General features: G+C 37.9%; 1 protein-coding gene across 1 annotated transcript in view; it reads left to right on the top strand.

The window, feature by feature from the left end:
* The first annotated feature begins 872 nt into the window (after positions 1-872).
* The window catches only part of LOC140847892 (ankyrin repeat domain-containing protein 26-like), a 32,778-nt gene continuing 9,139 nt past the window's right edge, over positions 873-24,511 (top strand). The window contains exons 1-6 of the mRNA XM_073229505.1: positions 873-2,021; positions 3,265-3,402; positions 5,432-5,511; positions 13,510-13,578; positions 17,723-17,748; positions 17,842-17,914. Coding sequence (XP_073085606.1) covers positions 1,963-2,021; positions 3,265-3,402; positions 5,432-5,511; positions 13,510-13,578; positions 17,723-17,748; positions 17,842-17,914 — 445 coding nt within the window. The 5' untranslated portion in view covers positions 873-1,962. The remainder of the gene's footprint in view (positions 2,022-3,264; positions 3,403-5,431; positions 5,512-13,509; positions 13,579-17,722; positions 17,749-17,841; positions 17,915-24,511) is intronic.

The following is a 24,511-nucleotide window of genomic DNA, read 5'->3' as shown; positions in this document are numbered from 1 at the left end:
ACAGCAGGCTGTGTATCATGGTGGTGGGGGGGGGCCTTGGAGCTGTGTATGTAGCCAGGGGGATGGAGTGCCTAAAGATAGTTTAAGCTCCCAACCTGCTGGGAAGAGTGCACCCAGACAATTTTGGCTACCTGTCCATTCTCCTGAGCAGTAAGCTCTGCACAATCCTTGTCCCTTTAGCAGCCCTCTCACTTTTAGGAAGTCTCTCAGAGTGCCCACCCACATCAGCCAGATATGAATCCCTGTTTTCCACAAGCAGCTGGAATTTCCATCTCTGCAGTTATTCAGCCTGTCTTAGCTTTCCAACCGCACTAAATCAGAGCAGCGTGCAATGTAGGTTTGTGCTCCCAGAGCAGATCTCCAGGGCTAGGTGTTCAGAAGTCCCAGGCGTCCACTCACTCCCTGCTCTGTTTCTTCCTCTTCTGCTGGGCTGGGGTAGGGGAAGGGGTTGGGTCCCACCGGGTCAGGTATGTTACCATATTCTGTGAGGTCTGCTCTTTTCTCCATGTGTATGCAGTCTGGTGCAGCCTTCTTTCCTGTTGCTCTTTCAGGATTAGTTGTATTAATTATATTTTCATATTATGTGTCATTTTAGGAGTTCTCTGTCTCACCTCTTATGCTGCCATCTTTTCTATAAGTGGCTTTTTAAATGACTTTTTTTTACATGTATTATTGGTAATCCTATCCCCACTGGAATGTCTATAAACCTAATGAGGTTGATCATGGTTACAGTCAGTTAGGTTATCTGTTTAGTGTAGACAATATTATATCTTTTCCCTCAGCATTGTTCCTTAAAAATGCAAGTGATTTAGTTAACTTCCATTATGCTACAAATAATCCATGTAGATCAGTATTAGAAGTTTTATTGATAAGCCATTATATTTTTATTTGATTCATATTTTGCATGGAATACAATTTTAAGTGGCAATTAAAATGGAATCCTAAATAAAAAGATTTTTTAGTGGGCCCAGGGTTATCATTACAGTTGGGATTAAAATTTCATATTGAGCTTACTAACAGCAAAGGTAAAACAAAACTGTCTTCTTATAGGGCAAAACCCATGGACCATTTGGTTATAAGCAATCCTTTCATTCGAAGCGTGTCGCTTTTAATTCAGAGTCCATTTTCTAGTGACCCATTCGAAGCAGTAGTGCCTGACATTGACATCTTGGAACCTGACACCATTGATAGAAGAATCAAGCAATTTTGTACACATGGGAAAAACCCTCATTTTTACTGGAAAGCTGTCAGAACTATCCCTGAAACACTTAATTCCTCAAATGTTAATGTTTGCAACAAAGAAGTATTGGACAGATAGGGAGTAAGCATAGTTAAACAGATTTCCTTAGTACTAGACATATAAAGCACAGCTTTAAAATATTTCTCAAATACAGAACATGGAATTCTCACTGTGGCATAGTCATTAACTTTTGGTAAAGTACATATTCTTTGGAATAATTGTTGTAAGAAACAGTACCCTAGAGAGACTCACTTCGGTTAACTCAGTAAAAATAGTTAAAGCACTTCCTACTACATCTTAAAGCTTGGAGATACAGAGAGATTAAGAAATAGCCCCTGTCCTCAAGAAACTCTTGGTTTATATGGGAAGCAGTAAGGCAAGTACAGCACACCATGGTCAATACTGTGAAGGGAAGCAAAGACTTCCTGGAAGACTTCAGTATTTGCAGTGAGTTGTGGAGAATGCCTTTGCAGGTAGTCTGTCGAAGAGGTGTAGAGGAAGGGCATTGCCAGAGAAGGAGCAGCAGGTGAAAACTGAGGGCTGAGAAGAAAGGGGCCACTTTTTATTTTCCTTCTATATTATATGTTTAAGGGCAGAGGATCTTTCATAACTTTTTTATTCAGTTTAGAAATATATGATTTTCTAAATTGTAAATTGTTTTTGCTGATTTACAGGAAGGCTTCACACCACTTTTGCTTGCTATAAGGCAAAGAAAGTGTGAAATGACAAAGTATTTGTTAACTAAAGGAGCAAATGTACATGCTGTTGATAAGAAAAAAAGGTACAGTATTGTTTTCTTAAACCTTATATTTCTCTAGCGTCGTGATAAACACATCAGAAGATTAAGTGTAGGATTAATTGATAATTACGTAGTGGAAAATATCAACACATCATTAGTAGAAAAGCAATGATTCTGACTAGGCAACAGTCTGTACAGCAGGGTTCTTTTACAATATTAGCTGATGACATTTGCAATCTGACTTTTTTGCTCATGATTTTTAGATTAGCTAAAGAGTGGGTTTCATATTTGTTTTTATAAAATACAGGCTTTTTAAGGACACAATTTTGGACTTCTTAATGCTTTTATAGTATTTTTTTTACCTCTAATTTACATACATTTTTTCCTAAAAGATGCTTCTTGAGCTTAAAAAGGAATTGATTTTTGTCTTTTGGAAGTGTCTTTGCTTTAAGTTGCTTTCTTTAAAGAATAATGATGTTACTACATTATTCCTAAGTGAATGTTAATGACTATTACCAGATACTATGGGCTCATGAGTTTTTATCCTTTTTCACTTCTAATATATTTTGATGTTTTTATTTTTCATTGGTATGGTAGAAGGAAGAAAGATAGCTTTAGTTGAACAAACTTTCCATTTACTGAAGACGAGTCATAGGTGGGTGATAAAGAGAAAGGAGGTGGGCTTTAGGTTCTCACAAGACTGAGTGTGATACCTCACTTTCCTGCTTGTTAGGCGTGTGACCTTGGGAACATTACTTATCAGCACCAATATGTTTGATATAAAATAGGATTATAATATATCCTTCAAGAATGGTTGTGTATAAGATTATAGATACATCATTTAGTTTAGTGCCTAGCACATACTTAGCATCCTAACTGCAACTATGAGTACTACCATTATTACTAATATTGTTATAAGCCTGCAAATAGCTTTAATGTATCAGACTTCAGTCTTTTTCAAGTATAATATACTGGACTAAGGAAGAAATGGGGGATTCTTCATTTAAATCTTCACCTATTTCAGAAAAGTGACCTCACTATAGTTTCTTGTCCACCAGAGGACTTGAAAGTAGCAACTTCTACTACATAACAGCCAAGTGGGACAAAAGGCTTCCTTTTTGTCCATTCCTTTTAGTCTTGGAGGTAATTTACAAAGATGAACCCTTGACCATGAGAATGGTCAGTTCTACACAGACAGGCAAGATTTTAACTTGGTAAAGTGTATCAAGTTAGCTATTTAAGTAACAAAGTTCCTAAGGGTGAAGTTATTTCTCTGTCATTTTAGAACAACACTCATGCTTGCTATAGATAATGGATCAACAGTTATAGCCAGGCTGCTTCTTCAGCAAGATATTGATGTCTTTTCGGAAGATACCCTTGGATGGACTGCAGAAAATTATGCTTATAAGAGAGGTTTGAATACGTAAGTATTTACATTAAAATGCTAGCTACCACTGAACTAATGTTTAAAATAACTGTTACTCAATATGTAACAGGTGATTTCATAGTTTGGTTCAGTCAGTTTTGGACTGGCACTACACATAGGGCACATCATCAGCCAGAAACCCTGCAAAAAGCTAGACTGGTAGCAATGGTGCCCAGTTCTTTATCACAGGACTTTTTTTAAGATATAACATTATCCATTTAATTCGATGTATATCAGCTATGCATGAGGCACAAATAATGTCACATCTCCGAATTTTCTACTGTTACCTGGACATGTTCACAATAGCAGAAAATCCTGCTTTTTTCCCTGGGTACTACCCCTATACTCTCCCCCCTGAATTTTCCAAGAACCCAAGGGTTTCCCTAAGACCAAAGAGACAGTGCTCTTTCATAAGTCCCTTGGAGGGGGCGGGAAAGGACACTCTATGTTCTGTTGTTTCCACTGCTTGTACTGCTGCAGCATTGCTACTGAAATGGCCCTATAGGCAGTCCTGATTGACCTTTGCTCCCAGGATGTCCTTGCCTTTCTAGATTCCTGTCTTCATGGTGATCCACACTAGACTGGAAAAGCCACACCTTTTCTCAGTTCACATACATATGCTTGTACGTTCAGCCACTATTCCAGAGCATGAGCTCCCTGTTCTGGCAGCTGGGCCTGCTAGCTTCAGCAACACACTTTTCTGCACACCCTCAAAAGCCTTATGGAGAGCCTGCACCCTAGCCTGAGACCCTCACAATGACTCACCCTTTGAGGATATTGTCTGTCCTGTTTGCCGATATTAGGTGGGACCATTAGCTGCAGATATTAGCAGAGAGGTTCAGATAAGGCTGCAGGAAGAGATTAGACTTGCCTTCTCGTAGGATGTTCTGTACCCACAGGGTAGCAGGTTTCTTAGGTCATGGAACACCCCATATTGCCCTGACCTAAATAGTGGGACCAGTTTGCCTGAGATTCCATAATTAAGGTTCACCCCTTAAGTGGTCTGTTTTCCATAATGATGAAAATTTCCAAAGTGCCTTGAGTGGAGTTCAGGTTTCAAAATACTTTCAGATTCTGCCTCACAAGAAAGCCAGCCACTCAACAGGAATCTCTGAATCTCAAGTAGGTTACTTGGCATTAGGAGAGCTAAGCCCCATCCATGTCCACATGTACAAGAGTAGGGGTAAGTCTTTCAAGTCAACTGGAGATGACATGGAGATGAAACATCATTCAGATAAAGACCTGCTAGTTCAAAGTTTGAGTAGATGGAGAGGAAAAAGTAGCAGTCGGCGCCAGGTTTTGACTTCTATTGGTTTGTGCCGTCGGTGTGATTAGCTACAATGATAGGGGACAATGCTGTCATCCAACTTAATGAGGTAGTATATTTATAAGTTACTTATCACCTAAATTACCACAAAGAAAGGACAGTTAACCGAAAATAATTACGTCTTCTGAACACGGCAGCTAACTTGTTAGAACATGTGAAAACCCACTGGGTTTTATTTGGTATTCCAAAATAGTTTCAAGTTGAAGAGCAAATCATTCCATTCCTTGAGTGTTCCTGTGAGCATTTTGGGGGTATAGTAGCTTATGAAACCCTTGCAACAACTTTGTAAAATGAGGCGGCAAGATCCCTACTTTCTAGAGCAAGATCCCTAATTTCTAGAGCAAGACTTTGAATTGAAGAGAAGCAGCTTGTCCAATAACAAAAAGCTGTTGGTTATAGAGCTAGGCCTTCTGAGTTCAAGACACATCCATCCATTATGGCACGCTAAGTCTGACTCATTTACTGAGCTATAGTGCCCTCAGTTCATGACTGGTCCACCTTACTATCTTACCGCTTGTCATATTTAATTATTTGCTTGATAAAAAGTTTGTAACACTTAGAAATTTGGAGTATATGGGCTAATTAAGGCTTTGTATTAGCTGTTATTATCCAAAATATTCTTAGGAATGTTATTTGATAAATGTTTTTCAAATCAGTACTAAAGTAGTAATATTATTTGTAACCTTTCTTTACACATAGCATTTGCCAACTAATTGATATGTACAAAGTGGACAAGGGAATTAAAAATTCTTCTCAAAATAATCGAAACTCTTCTCCAGGTAAGAGTTGAGATACTGAATTGCCCTTGGTGGTCTACCATAGATAAAGTAAGAATAAGGGAGTTTTGATAATGAAAGACGAATGAAGAAAAACGGTGTATAAGTTACATGTATATTTTTTCTTTCTTAATTTCTTTCTTAATAGTTCAATATTCAGAATAATTTTTAAAGCTAATGTAAGTAACTTAAAATTTGAGATGGTGTTTATTTCAATAGTCTGAAAATGAATCATTTAGTCATGACTCCTAAAATCCCATATATCTTTGTGTACATAAAAGATTTTTAAGTTAAATGTTGTATCTTTCCTCTGTAATCACATTATAACAAATTGAACTTGTCATAATAAAGTAGAAAATAAGGTAAAATATGATAAATAAAATAGAATATTTTATAACAGTGAATTACATTTAGTACATGAATGTTTCTTATTACATACTGATTTATCTCACTAATAAAAATAACTGTCTTTAAAACTGGGTACACAGCAATACCTTCCTGGAAGAACCATACATAAATGGCAGACACTCAGAACTTCACTGGTGTGCAGCAGTACTGCTGAGACAGGCTCTGAAACACTCCTGCTGGAAGTACAGGAGTCAGAAAAGCCATGCCTCGTTGAGAAACACAGCTTATTTTACATACTGTTACACTAACATGGCCTGTTACCAGCTTCATACCTCATTAAGTCAAACCTGAATGAGAGAGGCCAGGTGCTGTCACATCTGCTAAGTGGGGCCATAATAGTTTGAAAGCAGTTGTAGACAAGACATAAGTGAATAATAAGCATGACTGCTCCCAGATGACTGTTTCGAAGCCAGATGGCAGACTGGATTTGGCCTGTTTGCCACAGCTTGATGACCCTTCATATAGAGGACACAGTGAAGGAAAACACAGAAGGTGACACAGCCAAAGGAAGTTTTTGTTTCTTTGGACTCATATCAGCCCATCTTGAGGTGTTCACCCAATGGTAGTGAAATGAACACAGTCCGGGTGCTCAATTTATTCAACTTCCAATGTTGGCCATTTGTGACAGAGAGAGAGAGAGAGAGGGAGAGAGGTCTTTGATTATTAAAAATGCGAAAAGTAATTATACCCTGATAAATATTGGTAGACTTTTAAAACAGTAATTCTGAAATGTTTTGGTCTTAGGATTCCTCTGTATTATTAAAAATTGCTGAGAATTCCTAGGAAGTTTTAGTTAAATGTGTTGTATCTATTGATAGTCATGACATTAGAAGTTAAAACTGAAACATTCTAAATACAAATGTACATGATCATACATCGCATTAACTATTAGAGCTCTGATGTTATCACATACCATATCTCTGGAACATTACACTGTATGCTTGTAAAGAGAATGAGAATGGAAATGGCAAGTAACATTGAGCTTTATAGCAAAAATACTTGGACCTCTTGGACCCCATGAGCAGATGGATCTTGGGACTCCAGGGACTCCCAGGTGATGTTTCACAACCACCACTTTAAGCCAGGCGGGGCTCATGGATGAAACTTTTAGCAGTCCTTGTGATGGAAGGGCTTCAAAGTTTCCATCCAAATTTCGGGGTTTTTTTTGCTCACTTGCTTAAAATTTAGAGTTTAAATCTGATGATTTTGTCTTAAAGAAAATAATTTTGTTATATATTCATTTCCTAACTCATGGCACTCTATACTCTGGAGTCAACTTGCCCTCTTTTAACTTGGAAACAGGCCACTCAAGGCTGTCTTTTCTCACATAACTGACTGTGCTTATTCCAGGTTTAACAAGTGAATTCTGAAGATCCTGGTGCATACTGTAATTAAAGTGATGCCACTCACTGACAACTTTTATGAAACCTATGTCTTTACAGCACCCAATAACCAGTATGCACGCTTAAACGTAAAATAAGTGGTTACCCATAAATGTCATTAATAATAAAATTCATACCTTGAAGAATCTTAATTCCTCATTAAGCTCTACAGAATATAGAATAGGTAATAGAGATTGATGAGCAAGTCAAAGTAAGTGATAGTAGAAAATATAAAAGTAGAAAAAATGAGGGACCGTGGTTAATTAGGCTTCCCTACGTGGATAGCAGTACAGGGCATGTAAAATGGGAATTAGGAGAAAGAGTAATTTCTTCTAGGCTAGTATTGAGAATATACCTAAGAGTGTATAGCAGGATTGTGTTTAGAGTTTAGAGACTGTTTGGGAAACTAGGTAGATAGCCAAAGACCAAACTTAGTCTCCTAGTTTTATTTTTTATAGCCCTGAATTCACAAGTATTAGTTACAGCTACATTAAGTGTAACTAAAAGAGCACCTTCCAAAGCCAAAAATTAAAATATTCCTTGTATTTTCTATGACTTTATGGAATTTAGAGTTGGCTCGACCAGGAGTAATGGAAAATATTGGGATTGACTACACAGTGCCGCCTCTGATATGTACACAGTCTATCAACTTGTCTTACACTTTTTTTCTTATCATTAATCTACAATTACATGAAGAACATTATGTTTACTAGGGGCCCCCCTTCACCAAGACACCCCTCCCCATACCCCATTACAGTCAGTCCACCAGCATAGTAAGATGCTATAGAATCACTACTTGTCTTCACTGTGTTGCACAGCCGTCCCCATGCCCGCCCTACATTATACATGCTAATCGTAAGGCCCCCTTTCTTTATCCCCACACTTATCCCTCCCTTCCCACACATCCTTCCTAATGCCTTTCCATTTGGTAACTGTTAGTCCATTCTTGGGTTCTGTGATTCTGCTGCTGATTTGTTCCTTCAGTTTTTCTTTGTTCTTATACTCCACATATGAGTGAAATCATTTGATACTTGTCTTTCTCCACCTGGCTTATTTCACTGGGAATAATATGCTCTAGTTCCATCCATGTTATTCCAAATGAAAGGAGTTGTTTTCTTCTTATGGCTGAATAATATTCCATTGTGTACCACGTCTTCCTAATCCATTCATCTACTGATGGACAGTTAGGTTGTTTCCATTTCTTGGCTATTCTAAATAGTGCTGCGATAAACACAGGGGTGCATCTGTCTTTTTCAAACTGGTGTACTGCATTCTTAGGGTAAATTCCTAGAAGTGGAATTCCTGCATCAAGTGGTATGTCTATTTTGTGCTTTTTGAGGAACCCTCATACTGCTTTCCACAATGGTTGTACTAATTTACATTTCCACCAGCAGTGTAGGAGGGTTCTTCTTTCTCCACAACCTTGCCAACATTTGTTGTTGTTTGTCTTTTGGATGGTGACGATCCTTACTGGTGTGAGGTGATATCTCATTGTGGTTTTAATTCTCATTTCTCTGATGACTAGCGATGTGGAGCATCTTTTCATGTTTCTGTTGGCCATCTGAATTTCTTTGGAGAACTGTCTATTCAGCTCCTCTGACCATTTGCTAATTGAATTATTTGCTTTTTGTTTGTTGAGGTGCATGAGCTCTTTATATATTTTGGATGTCAACCCTTTATCGGAACTGTCATTTATGAATATATTTTCCCATACTGTAGGGTACCTTTTTGTTCTATTGATGGTGTCCTTTGCTGTACAGAAGCTTTTCAGCTTGATATAGTCCCACTTATTCATTTTTACTTTTGTTTCCCTTCCCTGGGGAGATATGTCCATGAAGATGTTTCTCATGTTTACGTCCAAGAGATTTTTGCCAATGTTTTTTCTAGGAGTTTTATGATTTCATGACTTACATTCAGGTCTTTGATCCATTTCTAATTTACTTGTGTGTATGGGGTTAGACAGTGACCAGTTTCATTCTCTTACATCTAGTTGTCCAGTTTTGCCAGCACCATCTTTTGAAGAGAATGCCATTTCCCCATTGTATGTCCATGGCTCCTTTATCATATATTAATTGACCATATAAGTTTGGGTTAATGTCTGGAGTCTCTATTCTGTTCCACTGGTCTGTGGCTCTGTTCTTGTGCCAGTACCAAATTATGTTGATTACTGTGGCTTTGTAGTAGAGCTTGAAGTTGGGGAGTGAGCTGCCCCCCCAATTCATTCTTCCTTCTCAGGATTGCTTTGGCTATTCGGGGTCTTTGGGTATTCCATATGAATTTTTGAACTATTTGGTCCAGTTCGTTGAAGTATGCTTTTGGTAATTTGATAGGGATTGCATCAAATCTGTATATTGCTTTGTGCAGGATGGCCATTTTGATGATATTATTTCTTCCTAGCCAAGAGCATGGGATGAGTTTCAATTTGTTAGTGTCCCCTTTAATTTCTCTCAAGAGTGTCTTGTAGTTTTCAAGGTATATGTCTTTCACTTACTTGGTTAGGTTTATTCCTAGGTATTTTATTTTTTTTGATGCAATTGTAAATGGAAATGTTTTCCTGATTTCTCTTTCTATTAGTTCATTGTTACCGAATAGGAAAGCTACAGATTTCTGTGTGTTAATTTTGGAGTGGTGTCGTTAGGGTTTTTTATGTACAGTATCATGTTATCTGCAAATAGTGACAGCTTCAGTTCTTCTTTACCAATTTGGATTGGTTGTATTTCGTTGTTTTGTCTAATTGCTGTGGCTGGAACCTCCACTGCTATGTTGAATAACAGTGGGGAGAGTGGGCATCCCTTTCTTGTTCCCGATCTCAGAGAAAAAGCTTTCAGATTCTCGCTGTTCAGTATGATGTTGGCTGTGGGCTTATCATATATGGCCTTTATTGTGTTGAGGTACTTGCCCTCTATACCTATTTTGCTGAGAGTTTTTATCATAAATGGATGTCGAATTATGTCGAATGCTTTTACAGAACCTATGGAGATGATCATGTGGTTTTTGTCTTTCTTTTTATTTATGTGGTGGATAATGTTGATGGATTTTCAGATGTTGTACCATCCTTGCATCTCTGGGATGAATCCCACTTAGTCATGGTGTATGATCCTTTTGATGTATTTTTCAATTCGGTTTGCAAATATTTTGTTGAGTATTTTTGCATCTGTGCTCATCAGGGATATTGGTCTGTAATTTTTTTTTTTTGGTGGGGTCTTTGGCTTCATAGAATGAGTTTGGAAGTATTCACTCCTCTTCTATTTTCTGGAAAACTTTAAGGAGAATGGGTATTATGTCTTCTCTGTATGTCTGATAAAATTCCGAGGTAAATCCATCTGGGCTGGGGGATTTGTTCCTGGGTAGTTTTTTGATTACCACTTCAATTAAATTGCTGGTAATTGGTTTGTTTAGATTTGGTGTTTCTTCCTTGGTCACTCTTGGAAGGTTGTGTATCTCTAGGAAATTGTCCATTTCTCCTAGGTTTTCCAGCTTCTTAGCGCATACATTTTCATAGTATTCTCTAATAATTCTTTGTATTTCTGTGGGCTCCGTCGTGAGTTTTCCTTTCTCGTTTCTGATTCTGTTGATGTGTGTTGATTCTCTTTTTCTCTTAATAAGTCTGGCTAGAGGTGTATCTATTTTATTTATTTTCTCAAAGAACCAGCTCTTGGTTTCATTGACTTTTGCTATTGTTTTATTCTTCTCAATTTTATTTATTTCTTCTCTGATCTTTAGTATGTCCCTCCTTCTGCTAACTTTAGGTCTCATCTCTTCCTCTTTTTCCAATTTCAATAATTGTGTCCTTAGACTATTCATTTGGGATTGTTCTTCCTTCTTTAAATATGCCTAGGTTGCTATATAATTTCCTCTTAAAACTGCTTTCCCACAGAAGTTGGGGCTTTGTGTTGTTGTCAATTCTTCCCATATATTTCTTGATCTGTATTTTGATTTGGTCATTGATCCACTGATTATTTAGGAGCTTGTTGTTTAGCCTCCATGTGTTTATGAGCTGTTTTGCTTTCTTTGTACAATTTATTTCTAGTTTTATACCTTTGGGTCTGAGAAGTTGGTTGGTAGAATTTCAATCATTTTTAATTTACTGAGGCTCTTTTTGTGGCCTAGTATATGGTCTATTTTGGAGAATGTTCCATGTGCACTTGAGAAGAATGTGTATCCTGTCCTTTTTGGGTGTTGAGTTCTATAGATGTCTATTCAGTCCATCTTTTCTAGTGTGTTGTTCAATGCCTCTGTGTCCTTACTTAATTTCTCTCTGGTAGATCTGTCCTTGGGAGTCAGTGGTGTGTTGAAGTCTCTTAAAATAAATGCATTGCATTCTATTTCCTCCTTTAATTCTATATTTGTTTCGCATATGTTGGTGCTCCTGTATTGGTTGCATATATATTTATAATGGTTATGTCCTCTTGTTGGAATGACCCATTTATCATTATATAATGTCCTTCTTTATCTCTTGTGACTTTCCATGTTTTGAAGTCTATTTTTTCTGATACTAGTACTGCAACACCTACTTTTTCCTCTGTGTTGTTTGCATGAAATATCTTTTTCCATCCCTTGAGTTTTAGTCTGTGCATGTGTTTGGGTTTGAGGTGAGTCTCTTGTAAGCAACATGTAGATGGGTCTCGCTTTTTTATCCATTCTATTACTCTGTGTCTTTTGATTGGTGCATTCATTCCATTTGCATGTATGGTGATTATTGAAAGATATGTACTTACTGCTATTGCAGGCTTTAGGTTCGTGGTTACCAAGGGTTCATGGTTACGTTCTTTACTATCTTACTGTCTAACTTCACTCACTTATTGAGCTATTATAAACACAGTCTAATGATTCTTTATTTCTCCCCCTTCTTATTCCTCCTCCTCCATTCTTTGTACATTAGGTGGTTTATTTGTGTGCTCTTTTTTGTTTCATTTGACTGCTTTTGGGGGTAGTTGATTTCATTTTTTGCCTTTAGTTAATATTTGATAGTTCTGCTTTCTTAGGTCTGATTTTATTTTCTCTGGTGACATCTGTTTAGCCTTAGGAGTGCTTCCTTCTAGAGCAGTCCCTCTAAAATACCCTTTAGAGGTGGTTTGTGTGAGGCAAATTCTCTAAACTTTTGCTTGTTTGGGAATTTTTTAATCCCACTTTCATATTTAAATGAAAATCTTGCTGGATACAGTACCCTTGGTTCAAACCCCTTCTGTCTCATTGCGTTAAATATGTTGTGCCATTCTCTTCTGGACTGTAAGGTTTCTGTTGAGAAGTCTGATGTTAACCTGATGGTTTTTCCTTTGTAGGTGACCTTTTTCCTCTCTCTAGCTGCTTTTAAAACTCTGTCCTTGTCCTTCATCTTTGCCATTTTATTTATTATGTGTCTTGGTGTTGTCCTCCTTGGGTGCCTTCTGTTGGAAGTTCTGGGTACTTCTGTGCTCTGAATGATTATTTCCTCCCCCAGTTTGGGTAAGTTATCAGCAATTATTTCTTCAAATACACTTTCTATCCATTTTTCTCTCTTCTTCTGGTATCCCAATAATGCGGATATTGTTCCTTTTGGATTGGTTACACAGCTCTCTTAATATTGTTTCATTCCTGGAGATCATTTTATCTCTCTCTGCATCAGCTTCTATGCATTCCTGTTCTCTGGTTTGTATTCCATGAATGGCCTCTTGCATCTCTTCCATTCTGCTAATAAATCCTTCCAGAGATTGTTTCATTTGTGTTATCTCCTTCCAGACATCATCCCTTAGCTCCTGCATGTTTCTCTGCAGCTCCATTAGCACGGTTATAAACTTTATTTTGAATTCTTTTTCAGAGAGATTGGTTAGGTCTATCTCCCCAGATTCCTTCTCAGGGGAGGATGTCTGGGTTGGACTTACCTGTGTCAAATTCTTCTGCCTTTTCATGGCGATAGAGGTAGTTGTGGGGAACTGGCACATGTGGTGGCTGCGAGAACATCCCTTCTTGCTCGTAGGTGGCCTTCGTCTCCTGGGAGAATGGCAACCACTAGTGGCTTGTGCTGGACAACTGTGCAAAGACGGGGTTAGTTAATTAGGCTTACCTACGTGAATGGCAGTACAGGGCATTTAAGCGGTGAGGGAGCAGTGTGTCTCAGTGGGGAGGGGAGGATGTGGGAGTGCTTCTCTGATAAACACGTTGCATAAGTTAGCCAAATTTGTATCATTACTTACAGACTAATACATGGAAATCTTGTTTTCCAATTTTTCAGGTTCAGTCTCGCCTGGTATCACTGTCAGTGATGTGTCCAATCAGACACCTGGGGAACTGAAAACTGAAGGTAAGTGTCCATTTGTGTCACTGTCAATGAACAAAAATCAGTCAGCATCCACAGAATTTGGACAGATGACCCACAGAGATAAAGGAAAGATTAATATTGGAGCTGTGTTTCTGTTAGAGGATTATAAACTCTGACCTTTGTGAATCACAGCTTCCAGAGGACAGAGAGAGCACAGAAGTTAAGAAAAGAAGCACAGGGAATTCAACCCCTGATCACCTCTGCATGGCTTCGTGTAGTTTTGATTTTTCAAAAGTCATTTTGTGACAAAATCTTTGTGGTTACTCTTTCTATGCAACCTACAAGCAAACATAATACCTTTTAGCAATGATTGACATTCTGTCTCTCCCAAAACAATATATAAATAACAGAATTAGGAGAAAGAGTAATTTCTTCTAGGCTAGTATTGAGAATATACTTAAGAGTGTGTAACAGGATTGAGTTTAGAGTTTAGGGACTGTTTGGGAAACTAGGTAGATAGCTAAAGGTTGCCTACTCAGACCAAACGTAGTCTCCTAGCTTTATTTTTATAGCCCTGAATTCACAAGTATTAGTTACAGCTACATTAAGTGTAACTAAAAGAGCACCTTCCAAAGCCAAAAATTAAAATATTCCTTGTATTTCCTATCACTTTATGTAATTTAGAGTTAGCTTTCCCAGGAGTAATGGGAATTATTGGGAATTTACTACACAGTGCTGCCTCCGATATGTACACATAGTCTGTCAACTTGTCTTACAATTTTTTAATGAATAAATAATTCACAAGGAGTGTTGGTTATTTTGAGGATTGTATCATTTAAAACTAAAATACAGAAAACCAATTTTAATACTGCTAGGATAACAGTCTGTTATTAACCACATGTAATAGGTCTGCTGATTAACCACATGTAATGTGTATTCTAATTTTATGCACCAGTTAATTCAGTGCCCTTTATAAGTCATAGGCTCAGGTATCCACTAAAATGTTATATAATATTCTTCACACCCTTTAGTTTTATCTTCTTTTTCTTTTTACCTTTAGAATTAGCAATGTAGTTCACAAAAGATTTTCAGTTATATCCTAGAGTAGTGATGACATTGAGCGGTCAGCCCAGTTATTTACCTGTACAACTGACTTGTTTGCTCTGTTTCCTCACAAGTTGGGCAGACACAAAGAGCAGGACATTTAAAACAAAACAGCTACAGAAGTTCCTGCTGCATTGGAAGATGTGAGATAGAAATACTACAGAATTAAATATAAGTAACTTAGACCAGTTCATGTGGACCATTGCTCTTCTTAGCTAATACCTTTTACAAAGTAATGAGCAGAGTTAGTTTTCTAGGGACCTTAATTTTATGATGAGCCCTGGTAATTTTGCATCCTAAATATATTTCCAGAATCTTCTCAGTTCAGGCCTGTATCATCTCTATTTTACGTTACTGCTTTATAATATATCTGCTTCCATTTATTTGCTTGCTCTCCCACCCATATTCATCCTTCCCCTCAGTACTTAGAGCGACATATCGCAGCTATAAATAACAACCATGAAGCACCCTAAAACACATTTACGTCCAGGCATCCAAAATTACATATAAGGAAGGCTTTGGTAATCTGACTCCTACCTAACTCCCTACCATCAGCCTTTTCTACTGCCCACCCTCTTCTCTGGCATTCTGAACTGCTGGGCATGCCAGCCTAACCAATCCGTGTATTTAAGTCAGATAGTCACCCCATCATGTGCTGCTCTGCCTGTCTTGCAGTGGTCCTGCATGCTCTCCACATTCCTGCCCACTACCCATTTGGTTCTGGCTAACCTCACTGTTTAAGTCAGCACAGGCATTGTCTCTAAAAACCCGTTCCTGATTCCTGTTGTCTGCGGTCTTCTTTAAACCTTAAAGTATTTAGCTGGAACTCAATAAATAACAATTGAGTAAAGTAAATAAAGACTATTTTTACAAAGATGATATAGGAGAGTGTCGCCTAGTTTCAGAGCAAAAGGGGATAAACACGTTGATGATAATTCATAGCTCGTATGGTAAAGACATATAAGAAAAATCTTTAAAGCACTAAGGTAGGCCCAAAGAAAGAGACACCTAATCATCTGGGGAGGAAAGACAGAATACTAAGGGAGTACTTTACATAGCAGTCTGAATCCTTTACCTCCCCCCTCCACATGTGTCCCCTTTTTCTGTTATCATTGATATACACTCTTCTGAAGGTTTCACATGAAGAACAATGTGGTCACTACATTCACCCATATTATCAAGTTCCCCCCAATACCGCATTGAAGTCACTGTCCATCAGTGTAGTAAGATGCCACTGAGTTACTAGTCTTCTCTGTGCTGTGCTGTTTCCCGTGACTCCACACACACCATATGTGCTAATCAATCCCTTTCTCCCTCGCTCTCCACTCCTACCCACCCCTCCCCTTTGGTAACTACTAGACCTTTCTTGGAGTCTGTGAGCCTGCTGCTGTTTTGTTCCTTCAGTTTTGCTTCATTGTTACACTCCACAAATGAGTGAAATCATTTGGAACTTGTCTTTCTCCACCTGGCTTATTTCACTGAGAATAATTCCCTCTGGCTCCATCCATGTTGTTGCAAATGGTTAGGATTTGTCCTCTTCTTATGGCTGAGAAGAAGCCGCATTGTGTATAAGTACGGCATCTTCTTTATCCATCCACCTACTGATGGACACTTATGTTGCTTCTGTATCTTGCCTATTGTAAACAGTGTTGCAAAAAAACATAGGGGTGCATATGTCTTTTTGAATCCAAAAACCCGTTTTCTTTGGGTAAATTCCTAGGAGTGGAATCCCTGGGTCAAATGATATTTCTATTTTTTGTTTTTTGAGGAACCTCCATATTGCATTCCACAATGGTTGAACAAATGTACATTTCCACCAGCAGTGTAGGAGGTTTCCCCTTTCTCCACATCCTCCAGCATTTGTTGTTCCTTGTCTTTTCTATGTGGGCCATCCTAACTGGCATAAGGTGATATCTCATTATGGTTTTAATTTGCACTTCCCTGATAATTAGCAGTGTGTAGCATCTTTTCATGTGCCTATTGGCCATCTAAATTTCTTCTTTGGAGAAGGGTCTGTTCAGATCCTCTGCCCATTTTTTAATCAGGTTATTTAAGTAATTTGAAAGGGAAGCACTGGCTGTCTTTTCTTAAGATAATCTTTTTGGTAAGATAGTTGCTTCACAAAAATTCTTTAAGGGCTATCATTGTACACCAAGCCAAACTAACTTGGGAAATGAGAAATGAGGGAGTTCATTCTCTAAATACTAAAATTCTGATTTTTAGCAAATGTTACACTGATTTTGAAATATAAAAATTTTTGATATCTAAAAATTCAGTGGCAATTAAATTTCTTTCTTCCTTTTCAGTAGCCATATTTCATATTGAGACCTTATTATACATTATACATTATCTCTTAGAAGTGTTTTTTATATACCTTCTCACATGAGCGGATCAAGAAATTTAAAGATGGCTAAACTAGAGGATGCAAGAAATGTAGGCATATCAGTAGGCCACACAGGTATTTTTAAAAAAAGAGAGTATTTTTTAAACTATTACACTACAACCTGCATATCCAACTGATCAATTCATAACACTCTCTCTGATTAGAAAGACATCCAATCCCTGAATTTCCATCACAACTCTGTACTTCCTGAATTTCAGAACAAATGGAAGAAATTTACAAATACTTGGATCATAACCCTACAAATGATCCAGCTATATTGCATTAAAGACACATCATTGCATTCTACCATCAGCTTTTCACATTTATCCCCTCAGGGTCATGATTTGTTCCTCTGACTAATGATCACTTTTATTTTCATCAGTCAGCATGTTCACTTTCACGTATGTGCATTTTTCTGTGTTAGTTATACTCATGTGAAACATAGTTTTACTTTTGAAATCCTAACTGCATGTTTTGTTAAACCTATATAGTCCTATGTTTTTCTTCAGCATTTACACTGGATTCATATTTCTATCTTATTGCTGTCCTAAACACTCAAATAGCACAAAGCACCAAATCCTAAAGTAATAATTTTCATAGCCAAGCATGATGATTCAGCTTAGCACTATATCTGCCATGAATATATAGTTGGCTTTCTTGTTAATGTATCATTGATTACATATCCCTTTTGCTTTTTAGGTTCTCATGAAAAATATCACATCGAGGTAAAATTTACATATTTTTATCTTGATTTAATAACCACAGATTGTATGAAATGTAAGTTATTTAGTATTCACCTTGTTTCAAAATCCATTCAGCCTGCCACAGAAGCAAAAGACTCTGTCGGCCATAACAGAGTAGCAGAGAAGGCAACACAAACATCCAGAGCAGGTAAAGTTTGTAATACATGTTTAACTCTGAAAAGAAGTACACTAAAATATTTGAAATGCTCACAGTGTTCTTATTCCTCATTGTTTCTTTTTTTTTAAGTTTAATTGAAGGGCTGTACATAAATATGGCAGATGTTATTGTTGATATCCATGTTTCAAAAAAAAGGCTTATAACCATTTGAAAAGGAAATTTTTTTTTTGAGAGGGCATCTCTCATATTTATTGATCAAATAGTTGTTAACAACAATAAAATTCTGTATAGGGGGGTCAATGCTCAATGCACAATCATTAATCCATCTCAAGCCTAATTCTCATCAGTCTCCAATCTTCTGAAGCATAACGAACCAGTTTTTATATGGTGAATGAATTCTTACATAGTGAATAAATTCTTACATGGTGAACAGTACAAGGGCATTCATCACAGAAACTTTCGGTTTTGATCACGCATTATGAACTATAAACAATCAGGTCAAATATGAATATTCGTTTGATTTTTATACTTGATTTATATGTGGATCCCACATTTCTCCCTTTATTATTATTATTATTTTTAATAAAATGCTGAAGTGGTAGGTAGATGCAAGATAAAGGTAGAAAACATAGTTTAGTGCTGTAAGAGGGCAAATGTAGATGATCAGGTCTGTGCCTATGGACTAAGTATTAATCCAAGCTAGACAAGGGCAGCAAAACATCCACGGATGCAGAAGATTTCTCTCAAAACAGGGGGGGGGGGTTGAGGTTCTGAGCCTCACCTCTGTTGACCCCAATTTCTCACCTGATGGCACCCCTGCGACTGTGCCTGTCTTAGGTTGTTCCTCCCTTGAGGAATCTTACCCGTCTCTGGCTAACCAGTCATCTTCCGGGGCCATACAGGGAAATGTAAAGTTGGTAAGTAAGAGAGAAGCCATATTGTTTGAAAAGGTTAGCTTTTTACTTCTTTGCAGATTTATGCCCTGTGGCTTCTATGCCCAGCACTTGTCTCGAGGTATCTTTACCACCTGGAGGAATTATGATACTCGGTAAATTCGATATGAGGCACGAATTCTATTTAAGGGTTGTAATTAGGAAGGAAGAAGAAAAGCTATAGATGTAGCATATGAAGGAAACATGGGAGGATTGATTATTTCTTTGACATATCTTCTTGTAGAGTACCTTAAGCATGTATAGGTTTTAAACTACTAACTAACTTGCGCTCACATATTAACATAATAGGAATATGGTGACATAAACAAAGCACATCTATAATTACCATCCATCTCCAGTGAAGCCAAGAAAACCATTTCGGCACCCTAGGCATTTGTGAAAATTTGTCTATGATATGATGGATATTGTCCAACTGTACTTGAACAGTCTGAGAGAAATCAGACAAATTAAAGCAACCCATTTCTGGGATCTGTTCACATCCCATATGTTCTTTTAACCATAGATAGTCTATAGTCATAAGATTTTGGAGTGCTACAACTTGCACTCCTCCCAACTCCTGGTTGAGTTCCAACAGTACAGATCCGGTCAAATTCGTTGTCTCACTGTATGCACATGCCAGCCTAGACATCTCCCTCCTCATTCCAATGGCAAGTCCAGGAAACGGTGGGGTGGACGCAGCCACAACCGCAGCATCGCCCGGATCCCTGTGGAGGCTTTTTGATGATCATCCCCCGGCACAAGTCCTCCAGAGAGTGCTGATGCCGAAAGCTCCTCCTCATATCGTATCTTAGTTCATTTCCTGGGTAGCCAAGCTAGGCCTAGATCTTCTGCATAGAAACAAACAGACCCTTTGCCCACACTTTGACATGCCCTCTATACCACTGTGTACAAATCATTGGAGGTCAGCACACAGGAACTGCTTTTTTTTTTTTAATTAAGAGAAAGGAATATTATCAGAAAAGAGTACCTCCATAGCTGATCATCTGACACCCTTTAAGTGATCAACATTAAGGATATTTGAAGCATGCGTTGATCTTTGACTTGCCAATAGTTTTATCCTATCAAGGAGTAATCCCCCTTTTCTTTCTTTCTTTTTTCTTTATTTTTTTTAAATCTTTAGTCTACACTTACATGAAGAATACTATGTTTACTATGCTCTCCCCTATATCAGGTCCCCCCTAAAAACCACATTACGGTTACTGTCCATCAGCTTAGCAAAATGTTGTAGAATCACTACTTGTCCTCTCTGTGTTGTACAGCCCACGCTCCCCTTTCTCCCTACCCACCCATGCATGCTAATCTTAATACCCCCTTTCTTCTTCCACCCCTTATCCCTCCCTGCCCACCCATCCTCCCCAGTTCCTTTCCCTTTGGTACCTGTTAGTCCATTTTTCGGTTCTGTAATTCCGCTGCTGTTTTCTTCCTTCAGTTTTTCCTTTGTTCTTATACTCCTCAGATGAGTGAAATCATTTGGTATTTCTCTTTCTCCGCTTGGCTTATTTCACTGAGCATAATACTCTCCAGCTCTATCCATGTTGCTGCAAATGGTTGGATTTTCCAATTCTTATGGCTGAGTAGTAGTCCATTGTGTATATGTACCACATCTTCTTTATCCATTCATCTACCAATGGACATTTAGGTTGCTTCCAATTCTTGGCTATTGTAAATAGTGCTGCGATAAACATAGGGGTGCATCGGTCTTTCTCAGACTTAATTGCTGCGTTCGTAGGATAAATTCCTAGGAGTGGAATTCCTGGGTCAAATGGTAGGTCCGTTTTGAGCATTTTAATGAACCTCCATACTGCTTTCCACAATGGTTGAACTAATTTACATTCCCACCAGCAGTGTAGGAGGGTTCCCCTTTGTCCACAGCCTCGCCAACATTTGTTGTTGTTTGTCTTTTGGATGGCAGCTATCCTTACTGGAGTGAGGTGATACCTCATTGTAGTTTTAATTTGCATTTCTCTGATATTTAGCGATGTGGAGCATCTTTTCATGTGTCTGTTGGCCATCTGTATTTCTTTTTTAGAGAACTGTCTGTTCAGTTCCTCTGCCCATTTTTTAATTGGGTTATTTGTTTTTTCTTTGTTGAGGCGTGTGAGCTCTTTATATATTCTGGATGTCAAGCCTCTATCGGATCTGTCATTTTCAAATATATTCTCCCATACTGTAGGGTTCCTTTTTGTTCTATTGATGGTGTCCTTCGCTATACAGAAGCTTTTCAGCTTAATGTAGTCCCACTTGCTCATTTTTGCTGTTGTTTTCCTTGCCCGGGGAGATATGTTCAAGAAGAGGTCACTCATGTTTATGTCTAAGAGGTTTTTGCCTATGTTTTTTTCCAAGAGTTTAATGGTTTCATGACTTATATTCAGGTCTTTGATCCATTTTGAGTTTACCTTTGTATATGGGGTTAGACAATGGTCCAGTTTCATTCTCCTACATGTAGCTGTCCAGTTTTGCCAGCACCATCTGTTGAAGAGACTGTCATTTTGCCATTGTATGTCCATAGCTCCTTTATCAAATATAAATTGACCATATATGTTTGGGTTAATTTCTGGAGTCTCTAATCGGTTCAACTGGACTGTGGCTCTGTTCTTGTGCCAGTACCAAATTGTCTTGATTAGTATGGCTTTGTAGTAGAGCTTGAAGTTGGGGAGTGAGATCCCCCCCCACTTTATTCTTCATTTTCAGGATTGCTTTGGCTATTCGGGGTCTTTGGTGTTTCCATATAAATTTTTGAATTATTTGTTCCTATTCATTGAAAATTGTTGCTGGTAATTTTAGAGGGATTGCATCAAATTTGTATATTGCTTTGGGCAGGATGGCCATTTTGACGATATTAATTCTTCCTAGCCATGAGCATAGGTTGAGTTTCCATTTATTAGTGTCCCCTTTAATTTCTCTTAAGAGTGACTTGTAGTTTTCAGAGTATAAGTCTTTCACTTTGGTTAGGTTTATTCCTATGTATTTTATTCTTTTTGATGCAATGGTCAATGGAATTGTTTTCCTGATTTCCCTTTCTATTGTTTCAATATTAGTGTATAGGAAAGCTACAGATTTCTGTGTGTTAATTTTGTATCCTGCAACTTTGCTGTATTCCGATATCAGTTCTAGTAGTTTTGGAGTGGAGTCGTTAGGGTTTTTTATGTACAGTATCATATCATCTGCAAATAGTGACATTTTAACTTCTTCTTTACCAATCTGGATTCCTTGTATTTCTTTGTTTTGTCTGATTGCCGTGGCTAGGACCTCCAGTACTATGTTAAATAACAGTGGGGAGAGTGGGCATCCCTGTCTGGTTTCCGATCTCAGAGGAAATGCTTTCAGCTTCTCGCTGTTCAGTATAATGCTGGCTCTGGGTTTATCATATATGGCCTTTATTATGTTGAGGTACTTGCCCTCTATTCCCATTTTGCTGAGAGTTTTTATCATGAATGGATGTTGAATTTTGTCAAATGCTTTTTCAGCATCTATGGAGATGATCATGTGGTTCTTGTCTTTCTTTTTGTTGATGTGGTGGATGATGTTGATGGATTTTCGAATGTTGTACCATCCTTGCATCCCTGGGATGAATCCCACTTGGTCATGGTGTATGATTCCTTTGATATAGTGTTGAATTCTGTTTGCTAATATTTTATTGAGTATTTTTGCATCTACATTCATCAGGGATATTGGTCTGTAATTTTCTTTTTTGGTGGGGTGTTTGCCGGGTTTTGGTATTAGGGTGATGTTGGCTTCATAGAATGAGTTTGGGAGTATTCCCTCTTCTTCTATTTTTTGGAACACTTTAAGGAGAATGGGTATTATGTCTTCTCTGTATGTCTGATAAAATTCCGAGGTAAATCCGTCCGGCCCCGGGGTTTTGTTCTTGGGTAGTTTTTTGATTACCGTTTCAATTTCTTTGCTCATAATTGGTTTGTTTAACTTTTGTGTTTCTTCCTTGGTCAGTCTTGGGAGGTTGTATTTTTCTAGGAAGTTGTCCATTTCTTCTAGGTTTTCCAGCTTGTTGGCATATAGGTTTTCATAGTAGTCTTTAATAATTCTTTGTATTTCTGTGGAGTCTGTCGTGATTTTTCCATTCTCATTTCTGATTATGTTGATTTGTGTTGATTTTCTTTTTCTCTTAATAAGTTTGGCTGGAGGCTTACCTATTTTGTTTATTTTCTCGATGAACCAGCTCTTGGTTTCGTTGATTTTTGCTATTGTTTTATTCTTCTCAATTTTGTTTATTTCTTCTCGGATCTTTATTATGTCCCTCCTTCTGCTGACTTTAGGCCTCATTTGTTCTTATTTTTCCAGTTTTGATCATTGTGATGTTAGACTATTCATTTGGGATTGTTCTTCCTTCTTCAAGTGTGCCTGGATCGCTATATACTTTCCTCTTAAGACTGCTTTTGCTGTGTCCCACAGAAGTTGGGGCTTTGTGTTGTTGTTGTCATTTGTTTCTATATGATCCTTGATCTCTATTTTGATTTGTTCATTGATCCATTGATTATTTAGTAGCATGTTGTTAAGCCTCCATGTGTTTGTGAGCCTTTTTGTTTTCTTTGTAGAATTTATTTCTACTTTTATACCTTTGTGGTCTGAAAAATTGGTTGGTAGAATTTCAATATTGTTTAATTTACTGAGGCTCTTTTTGTGAGCTTGTATGTGGTCTATTCTGGAGAAGGTTCAATGTGCACTTGAGAAGAATGTATATCCTATTGCTTTTGGATGTAGAGTTCTCTAGATGTCTATTAGGTCCACCTGTTCTAGTGTGTTGTTCAGTGCCTGTGTGTCCTTACTTATTTTCTGCCCAGTGGATCTATCCTTTGGGTTGAGTGATGTGTTGAAGTCTCCTAAAATGAATGCATTGCAGTCTATTTCCCTCTTTAGTTCTGTTAGTATTTTTTTCACATATGCTGGTGCTCCTGTATTGGGTGCATATATATTTAGAATGGTTATATCCTCTTGTTGGACTGAGCCCTTGATCATTATGTAGTGTCCTTCTTTATCTCTTGTTACTTTTTTTGTTTTGAAGTCTATTTTGTCTGATATTAGTACTGCAACCCCTGCTTTCTTCTCACTGTTGTTTGCCTGAAATATGTTTTTCCATCCCTTGACTTTTTGTCTGTGCTTGTCTTTGTGTTTAAGGTGAGTTTCTTGTAAGCAGCATATAGATGGGTCTTGCTTTTTTATCCATTCTATTAGTCTGTGTCTTCTGATTGGTGCATTAAGTCCATTTACATTTATGGTGACTATTGAGAGATATGTACTTATTGCCATTGCAGGCTTTAGATTTGTGGTCACCAAAGGTTCAAGGTTAGCTTCTTTAGTATCTTACTGCCTAACTTAGCTCGCTTATTGAGCTGTTATATACACTGTCTGGAGATTGTTTTCTTCTCTCCCTTCTTATTCCTCCTCCTCCATTCTTCCTATGTTGTGTGTTTTCTTCTGTGCACTTTTTAGGAGTGCTCCCATCTAGAGCAGTCCCTGTAGGATGCCCTGTAGAGGTGATTTGTGGGAAGTAAATTCCCTCAGCTTTTGCTTGTCTGGGAATTGTTTAATCCCGCCATCATATTTAAATGATAGTCGTGCTGGATATAGTATCCTTAGTTCAAGGCCATTCTGTTTCATTGCATTAAATAAATCATCCCATTCTCTTCTGGCCTGTAGGGTTTCTGTCGAGAAGTCT

This window comes from Manis javanica, chromosome 2 (assembly GCF_040802235.1).
Source record: "Manis javanica isolate MJ-LG chromosome 2, MJ_LKY, whole genome shotgun sequence".
NCBI classification, from domain to species: Eukaryota; Metazoa; Chordata; class Mammalia; order Pholidota; family Manidae; genus Manis; species Manis javanica.
The sequence above is the reverse complement of the archived record's forward strand: the minus strand, read 5'-3'. Positions and strand labels throughout refer to the sequence as shown.